The 13,237-nt window shown below is 36.8% G+C and overlaps 1 protein-coding gene across 7 annotated transcripts in view; it reads left to right on the top strand.

The window, feature by feature from the left end:
* The window catches only part of LOC134229396 (uncharacterized), a 33,879-nt gene extending 22,010 nt beyond the window's left edge, over positions 1–11,869 (top strand). For 3 of the 7 annotated variants that reach the window (XM_062711151.1, XM_062711143.1, XM_062711160.1), the window contains exons 8-20: positions 354–498; positions 2,165–2,237; positions 2,530–2,659; positions 3,024–3,209; positions 3,320–3,431; positions 3,776–3,879; positions 4,590–4,742; positions 5,891–5,992; positions 6,356–6,491; positions 6,746–7,641; positions 7,918–8,839; positions 9,189–9,388; positions 11,633–11,868. In XM_062711151.1, coding sequence (XP_062567135.1) covers positions 354–498; positions 2,165–2,237; positions 2,530–2,659; positions 3,024–3,209; positions 3,320–3,431; positions 3,776–3,879; positions 4,590–4,742; positions 5,891–5,992; positions 6,356–6,491; positions 6,746–7,641; positions 7,918–8,839; positions 9,189–9,388; positions 11,633–11,728 — 3,255 coding nt within the window. In that variant the 3' untranslated portion in view covers positions 11,729–11,868. Of the gene's footprint in view, positions 1–353; positions 499–2,164; positions 2,238–2,529; positions 2,660–3,023; positions 3,210–3,319; positions 3,432–3,775; positions 3,880–4,589; positions 4,743–5,890; positions 5,993–6,355; positions 6,492–6,745; positions 7,642–7,917; positions 8,840–9,188; positions 9,389–11,632 lie in introns of all 7 variants that reach the window. The other 4 variants (XM_062711168.1, XM_062711174.1, XM_062711178.1 and 1 more) reach the window with 4 other exon arrangements.
* The last annotated feature ends 1,368 nt before the right edge of the window (positions 11,870–13,237 follow it).

The raw sequence follows: 13,237 nt of genomic DNA, 5'->3' as shown, positions 1-13,237 counted from the left end.
ATTGTGGTTATTTATGAAAGCCACCTTAGAAGTTTGATCATTAAGGGTAGTTCAACTGTTTAACAATTGAGTCTTTGTAATTTTCTACAAATATTCAACAATGACATTTGTGCATCTGTAGAACATATTGACTTGTGTGTCTTAAACGGATGCAAAATGGTTGACTCAAACTCAGTTACAATAAAATCACTTACAACGAAATCTTGATTAAAAGAAACATTGAAGAATCCATTGAGACTCTGCGTACCTGTTATATGACTATAAAAACGCTTGTTACAAGGAAGAAAAATTTGTAGTTCTGATGAATTTCCTACAGTTATGTGTTTCTTTATTAAGTTGTTATTTCTTTGCAGACCATTGGTAACTTGAAGCGGTTGATGTTTCTAGATGCCTCATCCAATCATTTGCAGTCAATTCCATCAGAGATAGAAGGCTGCATCTCATTGGGTGATCTTCACCTGACAACCAATAGAATTCAGGCTCTTCCAGAATCTTTGGGTAATTTGGAAAGCAAGAATGAAGATATAATTTTCAAGAGTTAAATATTCACAACACATTAATAAAGAATAATTCAAAGGAAACCCTTTAATTTTCCATACCATTAACTTCTTAAAACTGATCATTTGTATACAGTTATCTTTTAAGGATATTTTAATATATGTACAAATTACTTTGAGTAATAACTAATGGAGATTTATTACTGGATATTATGATATAAAATCTGGGCTAAATTACACTCTGTGTATTATTGAATGGTACCAGAATTTACACATTTTTTCTTCTTAGAATTTAAAGTGATCAGGAAGAGTGTTCTTTGAATACATTTAATTGTTTAAAATTTGAAAAATATTAAACCACTTTTCAAACAAAACAATCTTGAATAAAATTTAAAGTCTGGTAATTGCCTTTCACCGATTCTAATTACCTAAGATTTGTGACACAGGCGGAGTATTTAGTGCTGGTAATTAGGTATGAAAAATAAATTCACAGAATACAATGAAGGAATGCACCAGTGTAGTCTTTTGAAAGTTCCGCTCATGGAAACGATGTTAAAGGCCGTGGATTAATTTCTTGTCTTCTCCCTGTAATAATAATTGATCGGAATAATTGAATTATACAAGCTGGAGATCTTTTGAGAATTCTACTTGTGTCCATCACAGTGATTCGGAGCCATTGTGTAAGAGATCCATAATTAGAGCTGCTTGAATATTCTTGTCAAGATATGGAATCTTAATTTTGAAATGATAGGCACATAAGGCTTTGTAAAGCCCAGACACGACCTGACATCTATATACAGCCACATAATGTACGGCCTTAATATACGGCTATAGAGATAAGGGAAGAGGAGAAATTAATTTTACGCACAATATTGATGTTCCTGTAATGCACTTGATGTGCAGCTGATAAATAGGAACCCCGTTATGTGCAGGTCAACCTTTTGCGAAGATTTAAAGCTGCTTAAATGGACTGAAAATTTATGTAAAAGTTAAATTGCTAGAAAATGCATTAAACATAAATTAAGATATGAAAGATGTTAACATTGGTGTACTGAGAAAGCTGTCGTTAGGCTGGAAATGAATTGATAACCCTGGTACTGATAATAAAACGATGTTACTACCCCACTGCACATTGAAATTGGTTTACAATCTCTGAAGCTAAAAAAAAGATAAGTATGATCAATCCAATTTAATAGCAGAAAATAAATTCTGGATTAAATTTGACTGAATGGGACTAATACAAAGAGACGCCTCTGGTTCTGTAGCCATTCATTTTCTCTGCCTATAGATGTTGTAATCAGAACTGGATTCCGTTAAATGGTTTCATTAAATTATCAATCGCTGGCTGCTTTGATCAGGACAGACTTTACTGCCTGTCATATTGAGCTTTACCTGCTTAGTCAAGGCCTTTAAATCTTGACTCAGGTGTGACGAGGAAATTTAAATGTACCTGGAATTTTGTCGTTATTGGGAAGGACAAATACCGTAGTTAATCTAAAAAGCAGCTCAGCCAAAAATGGCTATTTTTTTAAATGAATATATATTTGATTGAGAATTTGTGCAGCATCCATTGTTTTATAATTGCGTAATTATATATGTACACTGTGTATGTTATACCTATGCTATGTTTGTAATACCTATGTATATAAGTATTACTTGTTTTCCAGGTAACTTGGAGAGTCTGACCACCCTCAAGATTGACAACAACCAGCTGACGGCGTTACCCACCTCTATTGGAGGGTATGTAAAAAATAAATACACATAAATAAAAATAGTTAATAACAGGAATAAATTAATTAGAATGAATTGACTGTTAATGATGAGTCTAAAAACTTTTATTCTTCAAAATCAAATGTGAAGAAAATTATTTTTTGCTGTGTATTTTATCTAATGGAATTTCAGACTTGAATAAATAACAGACTTCTTTAAATAGTGCACACAATCAAAATTTGAATAGAACCAAAATTACCAGGTAACTACATTTATAATAAAGTGATAGCCATTGTTAGATTGTTTTATATACTTGATACAGGCTACAGTCGCTGTCAGAACTCAATGTCAGCTGTAATAACTTGGAGGAACTTCCTGCCAGTCTAGGACTCCTCAGGAACCTCCGCACCTTCTACGCTGACGAGAACGATCTCCTGTTTATTCCTGCAGAGGTTTGTGTTCGAATACATCATGGTGTAATTTATTAAAAAATATATTTTGGAGATGCATAATTTAGGAAAAATTGTTTTGTAAACATGAGAAATATATTACTGTAAACCAATGTTTGCACACGTGCTTGGTAATTCATAATTACCTATCAACACCCCTCGGGGCAAATGTCTAACACACCTAAACTTAAATAAGAACATTGAGAAATGTGCTAATTCAAATCTAGGCCTACTTGTTCAAAAATCAATTTCCACCAAATTTGGTACATGCTAAATTGTCATACATTTGAAATATATCATTTTGATAAAGTTGTGCTGATTAGTGAACATTCTTTAGACTTTGTAATGATGTGTCTACTTTCTGTAGATTGGGAGTTGTAATGGGATCACAGTTCTCTCCTTACGGAGTAATCACCTGGAGTACATTCCTGACGAGATCGGACGAATCCCGAGACTTCGCGTCCTGAACCTGAGTGATAATCGACTGAAGTACCTCCCCTTCACGATCACTAAACTGAAGGACCTACAGGCCCTCTGGCTGGCAGAGAATCAGGTAAACCAGTCCACACCTATCTGTCAGGGGAGGTTTATAATCTGAAAACAATAAATGTTATATTATTTTTTATGTACACTATCCTGAAATCTGACTTGTTCTATTTATAGACCTGCCCTCTGATCCCCCTGCAGTCTGACCATGAGCCAGATAACGGTAGGAAGATTCTGACATGCTACCTCCTTCCACAGTTAGGGGACGAGGACAGACCATGTGATTCAGGTAAGGAGGTCAAAGGTCAAATAAAGGGAGATCACTCAAACATTGCTCACTGAAGGGAATTGTTCTATAAATGGACAATTTTTCTAGCAGGGTCGAAATATTTGTGTTAGTGAATCTCCTACACCATATAGGGAAAATCATGAAACTTATGATTAAGATGAATATTTTAAGGAAAAAACAAAGTACTGAATCAAGGTTAAAGTTATCTCCCCTTAGCAGAAGATAAAATGACCTTAATTTGACTGTTATCAGACAAATTGTTCTTTTTTTAATGTTCATAAATTTAAATATTCTTGAGTGGTACACAATGATGAACAGGTAACATTGTTTTTTAATGCGTTCAGGTCAGGGAGGTGACACAGACAGTTTTCACGCCTCAATGTGGGACGAGGAGAGAAGCAGACGACAGACCATTCACTTCGCCTTCCCTGAAGAAGAGGAGGAAGAGGTAAGATCTGTAGCAAAACAAAAAGAGAGAAAAAATGGGAAGATTTCAAAAAATTAAAAATTCAATTATGAGAGAATGTAGTTTTTGAAAAGAGAACAAGTTTTCCTTAGCTTTAGGGTCATCACTGATTACTAGAAATGACTTTCATATTTTATAAAGGCATGAGCTTGCATGTGATATATACTTGCTCATTGCATGCACTGCTGTCAAATTATATGTTCTGTCTTGTATTATTATATGTATACACAATATATCTCTTAGTATATAGACCTTCCATATTTTGTATATGTTGAACTATGCAGCAATTGATGAAAAAAGAATGAAATACTTTCAGTCATATTTTGACCATGTACTTTACCACGTTCTGTAACAATTAACTGGTTATTAAAATTGCACATTGAATGATGCATCAAAACATTAACCAAGTTGGAGAAGGTTGTAACCCATAAGTTATGTATTTATTGGCATGTATTCTCAAAAACTAATAAATGTTTTACTAATTGACACACTCTAAATCTTTTGGAAAAACGGCTTAAATCTACATAGGAAGAATAAAAGCTCTAGTAAGAAAACCAGTTAAAAATCACCAATTTTCTGCCTGTCAGCTGCACTAAATAATATTGTACAGAAAAGATGTAGCCAGGCCATTCAAGCAATCTCAACAGGTGCCCCCCTTGTATCATTACACTGACCCCCCAAGTCCTTTGTAGGGTACACTGGTTAGGTGTCCAACCCCCTACCCCAAAGATATGAGGGAAAAAATTCGACATGCGCGTAACATGGCGATGAGACAGAAGCTGAGTGGGGGACCGGCCGACGTCAGATGGAGTGGAGGGAGAGACAACAGAGGATACGAGGAGGAGGTAAGGTCAAAGTTCAGTGGGTAAGGTTAAAGGTCAATGGTTTGTGATGAATTGGGACAGCAAAAAACAAAGGCTAGAAGTAAGATTCATCAGTGTGAAGTGGATACAAGCAACATGTAGTAATGGAATTGGTAAGAATTTCATAATTGATGATTGGTTTTGTGAAACTAATTATTGATTTTAAGGTGAAAGTAAGGTCGCCAGTGTTCAAGGTTCATCAATGTCTGTAATAGGTCCAGAGATCTCAGCCAAATAGAAAATGATGTATGAGGGGAAAAAAATTAAGGCTAATATTCAATGATTTGAAGAACAATATAAATAAAGTATAATGTGGGAGATAGGTAAGGTCAAAGTTCATTGATGTACAGTTCTACAAGGACAAGGGTTATCAGCAGAGGTAAGGTCAAAAGGTCAAAGGAAACTGTTCATAAATGGGGATCTGTATGTTGTACAATGGAAAATAAAACAAAAAGTATGAGACACACAAATCTTCCTTGAAAGTATGAAGTATTAAAACAGGAACACAGTTTGTATTAAGATGTTTAACTGCATTTGTCACAATAACTGATTTTTTGTCACTGCATGGTGTTAGGAGGCTAGTAAGACTTACAATACTTTGTAAACTAGGAGGTGAATTATGTTCACTAGATACTTCCAATAAATATACATCTCTAGTTCTCCCTTTTAGTCCCTTACATTACTAATTGTAGATTTTCCTGTAGATAGACAGGAGAATCTTAACTCTAACATAGCGTAATACTTAATTGGATGATCTATTATGAAGTTGGTGAAAGTATGCTGCAAAATAAAGTTCTTTACTATAAATGTAAAACCACTTGAAATTCTACACCTGGTGATGTACACTGATTTTTTTTATGCACATCTTGTGACTTTGGCACTTGATTTGTATCTTGATTTGCACTTTAATATTTAATGTGCACTTAATATCAAAGAGATGACAAATTTGCCTTGCTTTAGTATTTTTGCAAAATAGCATACTTTGCATTTGGAAACTTGGATGATAAAGTAGTTGACAAATAAGACATTAATAATATAAAAGAATGATTAAATTTGGTAACCATAGTAACAGTGTGTTTTAGCGGTAACAGTGTGTGTAGCTATGGTAACACTTCCTAACAATTTTGCAGACTTCTGCATTGGTTTATGATAACCATGGTGACGGTGACCTGAATCGACATCCCCGCCCGTCGTCACCGATTGATGCCCACCGACTGTATCAGTGTGACAAGGTACTGGGCTTGTTACCACTATCATTACAGGGAACAGTAGCCAATCTAATTGTACTAGTAACTTATATGGTCACAGGTGTATGTGCTGCACTAATGTTTGCAGAAAATAATAACATATAACCCGTAGAATAATTTGTAATTTAGGAAGTCTGCTGATGATTAAACACATTTAAGTTAGGAGTTTGAAAATAGTTTATAATATGATGGTAGTACCTTATAGGGGTGTAGACTATACTTACTCACTTGTTATGCTTACAATGTCCTTATGCTAGAGAATTCTATTACTCAGATAACTGCATACCTAAACATATGATATACCGGTATATGTAACTGATTAATTGGAAAATTTAATGGGTTTCACAGGAGAAGCTAGCAAAAGACAAAGCCCGACTTCAGCGCCACCACTCAGACCAAGAATCTGAGAGAGAGGCTGCCAGGTCAAGGTCACCTGTAGGGGAGGTAACCACAGCCACCAAACCACAGCCTGCTCCCAGAAAAGGTTTGTTAAAATCAGCCACTTCAATGGAAAATTCAAATGGAAATGTGAAGTTTTTAATCTTTATTGTTGAATTAAAACGAATAGCAATTTATAACCAAGTGCATTTTGATGTCTGACTTAGCTATATTAAAAATAATTGGGTTTTTTTCCTCTTCACCTTTACTCACAGGATGTATCTTATATTCTTAGAAAGTGGCTATTATAAGATTTTATGCTGTGTTCTTAAAGTACTGACATTAATAATGATATTGAAGGTTACCCAAGTAAAGAGAAGAACAGGAGAAGCCAGCAGGATGATGGGGGATTTTCTGAGAGAGGACCGGCGACGTGTTTGGGGTCTAACACGGACATTTCTACAATGAAGGACCTCACAGCACCGGACACTCCCGTGTCAAAACGGACCCCGACCTTCTCTTACTGCTCTCCCTCAGAGCTCTCATCTAGACTGTCACAGTTCAGTGACCCCCGGAGTGGTCACTCCCCCTATAGTGCTAGTCCCTCAGGAAAATCCCACCGTACCAGGGATTACGATTCAGACACAGGGTATCGGAGTGAGTCTGAGTTTGTGAGACTACAGAGACAACAGATGTACAATCATCAGGGTTTTGTGAGGGGAGGGTATGAGAGTGACAGGGATGGGTTAACGCCTCGGAAGGAACGGCAGCGAGAGGTGGGGTACTCCAGTGATGTGGAGGGGTACTCAGGGAGGGTCAAAATGGCTTCCTATCATTCAGGACCCACACCCATACAGCAGCCAAACTCAGGTAGTGTTCAGTACCAAAGGAATCAAAATAAACCCTCCCCTATATACAGTTCTACAAATCAAAATTGGGCTTCCCAAAAGGTGCAGGGTACATCTGCACCTAGTGACAAAATGTCCGACCCTAGTGCTAGGTCTCTAGAAACCTCAGTATTCAGTGACAGTGGGTATAACCCCTCCTCCCCTATGTTCCATCGCAGTAAGATTGTGGATCAGAGTACACCGGTCTCTAGTGAGGCTCCCCACGGGTTCCGGTTCACTGGTCGGTCACGGTCGGGCAGTGACAGTGGGAGTGCCAGTCAGGAGGAGCAGGGGAAGGACTGGAGGAAGGATTTCTATGCCGTGATGGAGCAGAAGATGAACAGCTCTCAGACACAGCTCAATCAACAGGTCAGATAATCCAAAAACAATAATCTAATTGACAATGATGCTGTAATCATCCCTATTTTCTGCTATTAGTGTTTTATATTGTGAAGCCAAAGTATTGCATTCTGTTTAAAAATTCCCGAGATTTTGATTGTATCTATAATAATAACAAAATGTAGATGAAAAGAGTTAGGCTGTTAAGTTTTCATAGGTAGTTTACATATTGTTGAAATGAATTTACGTACTCTTAAATATTTCTGAATTATTTCTTAAGTTGATTATTATTTCATGTATATATAGCAGGTAAATGAGACGGCATCTAAGGACCAGTCCCCCCAGTACAAAGCCTCACCCACCTATACCTCAGTATCACACAGGAAGCTTCCCCCCACCCCTAACAGAAACTCTCCCTACGGTGTGGTGAATTACGACAGGAGGAACGCAAACTCCCCCTCCATGTATCAGCGCATTTCTGAACTCGCCATCACTGAAAATGTGGTTCAAAATCATCGATCAGAATCGCCCTATCAGAGACTTCCATTATCTCGTCAGAGTCCAAACCAACAGATGTACAGACAGAGCGAGACTCTGTATCGACAGGAAGTGAGTAGTAGTCCAAACCAGAAGACATACAGACAAAGTGATACTTTATACACACAGGAAATGATTCGGCAGAGTCCAAGTCAAAAGGTTTACCAAAAAAGTGAGACTGTGTACACTCAGGAAGTCACTCAGATCCCAACCCCTGGTGGGGACGGCTCTATGAGTGTGCCCTCCCCCCACCCTCTAGTCCCTAGTAGTGCTAACCCCGTGTATCCCCACGATCATGACTCCTCTCAGTCCTCAGGATTCAGTAGTGACACTTCAAAATCAAGACCCTACAACCCCCTACCTCCCAAACTACCCCAGGTATCTAGTGACCGACCTCAAGGTGAGAGGTCAAGGACACCTGTGTTTGTAAACTGTGAGGAGGAGAGGGGGGATTCCCCTCGGGAGTCTGGATACAGCAGTCGGGAACACAGCAGCCACAGGAATTCCCCTTGTGACACAATCTTCCCCCCGGGACAGTACTCGGAGCAGGGGGAGGATTATAAAAATCCGGGATCCTCCTGTGAGGACATCGCATCCTACAAACACAACCTACAGCTGTCTCAAGCCCGAGTGCCGCGCCTCGTGGAGAACAGTCCCCGAGTGTACAAGGACGTCTCCACCAAATACTCAGGTCAGATCAAGCACAACAATGGGTTTTATTAATTTTGAACTCTGCTACAATATTTTTAATTTGTCTGTTAGTATAATCAAAGTAAGTGATATTTTTCAGAGTAAACTGATGGCTATAATTATATTCTCCTAAATTCCTATGAATACTTTATCCAGAAATTTTTGCCCTCGTTTTATTTTCGCCCCTGTCACAAATGGGCAAATTTTAAATGGGGCGAATTCAAAGAACACAGTATAATTTCTGAAACAGAACTGTGAATGGGGCAAAATTGTTAGCAAGTATAAAATGGTGAAAATAACCCTGTATACAATACATGTATATAACGTCAAACGTTGATTATAAATTACAGGATTCACGGTGCCCCCTCCCAGTCGACCCCCACCCACCCCATACAGCAGTCAGCTTCCAGTCTCATCAGATCATTATACCCATAATTCATCTCACCAGTCCCATAGTGCCACACCATATCACCAAGGACACCATTCTATGGCAAGGGAGACAACTTCAGATCATCCTCCACATTTACAGCAGAATCCAGCTCAGCATCAGGTAAGAAATCTGGGATTTGTCACAGCATGCCTCAGAAAGATAGGGAAAACAGTTAATAGAGAAAGTAGAAGGACAATCAAAACTAACAATTGAACTTAATTAAATCACTGGGATTTGTCACAGCATGCGTCAAAAAACAGTAAATAGAGAAAGTAGAAGGAATATTGGAACTAACAGTTAAACTTAATTTAATCACTAATATATTTTTGAAGAAAAGTGTTTGGTGTTACTGATTGGATTACTTTGAAATTAACCAACACTAAATGTCTTCAAGACAAGGTAATTCATAGCTCTTAGGGAGTAAAACCCCTGTCACACCAGGGCTGCGTCCTCACGGCCACTGCACGGCGTCCTTAAAAAAATACAAAACACCAAGGTGATCGCAGTAGAGTCTCCTACAGCGCCGTGACAACGCGGCGAGATCTCCACTGAATGCCGTAGGGTCTCCAAGAACGCAAGGGGACGGTGATCACTTTGGGCATGCACAAAGTACGCGCCGTGTGATCGCGGTCTGATAAGAACGCAGTAGAAACGTAAAGTGATCGCCGTATACACGCAGTGAGATCTCTAACAACGTAGTGGGAGCTCCGTATGAATGCCGTGAAGACGCACATGATCGCGGCACGAACGCAGTGTTAGTAGACTGCGCTTCCACGGAGATCTCACGGAGATGTCGCGGAGTCCTTGGAGATTTCACTGCGTTTCTATCTCGTTTTTCTGGCGCTTCTAATGAGATTTATCATCTTGTGATTTTTTCGACTGCAATTACACGGCGACAGCACGGAGTTGTCACTGCGATCATTGCGCTCCCAGGGCGTTTCTACAGCGTCCGCTGGCGATCACAATGCGCTTTCACGGCGTTGTTAGAGCGTTGTCAGCCTGCTCACAAAACAAGAGCAATGGGATCATATTTGAACAGCAATAACAAGAGCATTTAAGTGAAAAAAATGGAAGAGAAAATTACACCAGAACTTGTTCTGTTGTTTCACTTAAATTTTGTAGAAAACTTTTCGATGTGTTTATTTTTTTTACATTCATAAAAAAAATAAAGAAAATCTAACAACTCAACTGAACCGATGAAATTGAAAAAAAGGAGTTTGATAATAAAACTATTAATAATTTGGTACTTAATTATCTAAATATAGAACATTTTTAATTATTAAGAATATTTTTTGGCATGATTAGAAGTCTTTTCATCGCGTAAATTGAATCTTTAAACAAAAATGTTTTACATTCCTTCTAAATATATATCAATGATATATCTCACGCATTGTGAACGTATTGTGAACGCACCTATCGCAGTGAGAACGCCATGAACACGAGGTGAAAACTTCTAACGCGCCTGAAATTTACAGCAGAAGCGCAGTCAATCGCCGAAGAAATCTCCGATTTGAACGCAGTGAGATCGCTGTAGAATCGCGTCCGTCGCCGTACGGGACACCGTGACATCTTCATATTGTGAAAATTTTACAGAAATTTGTGCAATTTCCCTGCGATTCCACGGCAATTTTAAAAATTTAACAATGTCGTAATGACTCCGTGTGAACGCAGCTTGGTGTGACAGGGCCTTAAGGAAGCTTATTTTTGTATTTACTGAATTAGCAGAGGGTTTGTTATAAATTGAAACCAATAATACTTGACCAAGATTAAGACCACTTGCCGAATACATATTACATTTGCCCAGGCATAAAATCTACTTCACTTTACTTTCTTCAAAGGCCAATCCACAAATCTGTTCAGTGATTTCTTTCTTTCAAGCTTTGCGAAGGAACATCATTACCGGTAGTTTTGTTTTATTGCCTATAAGTATTTAATTGCAAAAATGGTGGAAATGAAAATTGAGAAAAGTAGAATATTTTTTTAAAATTACTGATGAAATGCAATTGAAAGAGTCCATTTACGACAGTAATCAATATGTCAGTATTTTATATACTGTGATTTTGTGGATACAATGAGCAGAAAAAACTTAAGTTTAGAAAATTAAATTAATAAATCTGAGATTATCTTCTTACGAAATACTGGCTTAACAGACTGAGTTTTAAATTATCCTTAAAGTTTGAAAATATGAACTTTACATGTTTAGCATCCCACCATAATATATATATTGTAATGTCGGAAGTATTTGAACTAATCATTAACTGTTAGCTGACAACAATAACCCAAGAGGAATCACTTTATACAGTGACAATTAACCTTAGTTTGATGTTACCATGGTTACTAACCTGTCTTGTTTTTTATAACCAGGAGAGGAGTGGATCCCACCAGATTTCCTCCGTAACTCATCGTCATAGTAACCACTATTACTCGGGTGACAATGTGAGTCCTACCCGAGAAAAGTAATTATATTTTGCTTGTTTTGCTTCTGTAGTTCATTAGATCAGCATTCTTTTATAGCCTTGGTTTTAGTCTTGCATCTATATATCTTCTATTGTGTGATACCATGAAGAGCTACACAGCATCTTATTTTACTATGCAATACTTCAAAGTCCTACACTGTATCCATTGTTTTTCAACTTTATATACTTTATATATTCTTTATCTGTACGCTTTGGTTCTGTAATTTGTTATTTAAACAAGATGTAAAATTAAAAAATTCTGTCCGATTGTACACTGTATCCAAGATGATATTGTCCTTTTTCATTAAGGAAAAAGATTAATGTTATGTGATTTCTCTAAAATCACTTATTTCTCATGCTGTCAGATTTTTAGTTGAAGAATACATTTATACTGAAATTTTAGTGAGGATTTAATTTTGGCATTATTAGCGAGGGTGTTTTAAAATTAAATATCGCTAAAAATTAATTGTGTTTTATTTGTAAAAGCTTCTTTAATGTGCAATATATCAATTAAAATAAAGTTGTTTTTAAGGCATAAAATTGTTAAAAATTTCCACTTATACGATATATGGACATAAAAAAGTTTGTTTTGCATAAATTGATAAATTTTGAAATCTCTTCATTATTGTACCACAAGAATACCAACAAAACGTCTAAGTCACAGCGGTCAGCATGTGATTCATCTTTTTGCTATGTATATTCAGTTGAAATTTAGAAATTGTTCTTATCTTGCCTGCACATTTTTAACTGGAAAATGTATAACCCTGTTTCACAAATCCACTTGTCTTTTCTTTATTCCTCTGTTTCATCAATATATTTTTTACTCCATTAACAAGTTTTTCATCTATGTCAAAAGTGAATATTAAAGTTTATACAGTGTTGTATGCATGTTAAGTTTCATGTTTATCACTATCCCTTGAACAAATTTGGAGGGAATATAGTAAAGTGCTTGCGAGTGTGGGTTTGAATGCATGTGTGAGTGCATGCATAGTAAAAGTTATTCAAGGAGTAATTTATAATCCCTAAAACCGCCCCTGCATTGTAAGGGAATCTTAATTTTTCAACTGTCAGTTTTCCCCCCTTGTAAAGTTAAACTATAATCATCTGATTGTTATTTATACATGTTCAACAAAATTTAAAGAACTGAAAATGAAACGTGTCTACAATGCGATTTCTCGGCGGAAAATGAATCATTTCACTTAATATGGGTTGATTATCTTCACTTAAAGTAAACATTATTTAAGTAGTTCTTTGAATTTATTTCTTTTTTCAAAGATTTTTTTGAAGTTAAAATATGACATTAATTAAATATTATAAAGAGAATACAAAAATAACCGCCCCCTTTTGCAATTTTCCAACCCCAAGGTGGTTAATATTTACTATTAGTTACACAGTCAGATTGTAATGTGTAACCTAATACATTCATACATGTGAAAGGTATATACCAAAGTATTGGTATGCATGCCGAGCAAAGTTGTATAGACCTTCTTTATTTAAATAACAACGCTTGCAA

The sequence above is a fragment of the Saccostrea cucullata genome, unplaced genomic scaffold, assembly GCF_032062105.1.
Source record: "Saccostrea cucullata isolate Sc308-1 unplaced genomic scaffold, CSIRO_AGI_Scuc_v1 ctg6713, whole genome shotgun sequence".
NCBI lineage: Eukaryota > Metazoa > Mollusca > Bivalvia > Ostreida > Ostreidae > Saccostrea > Saccostrea cuccullata.
Note: the sequence above shows the minus strand (reverse complement) of the source record. Positions and strands in the feature narration are given on the sequence as shown.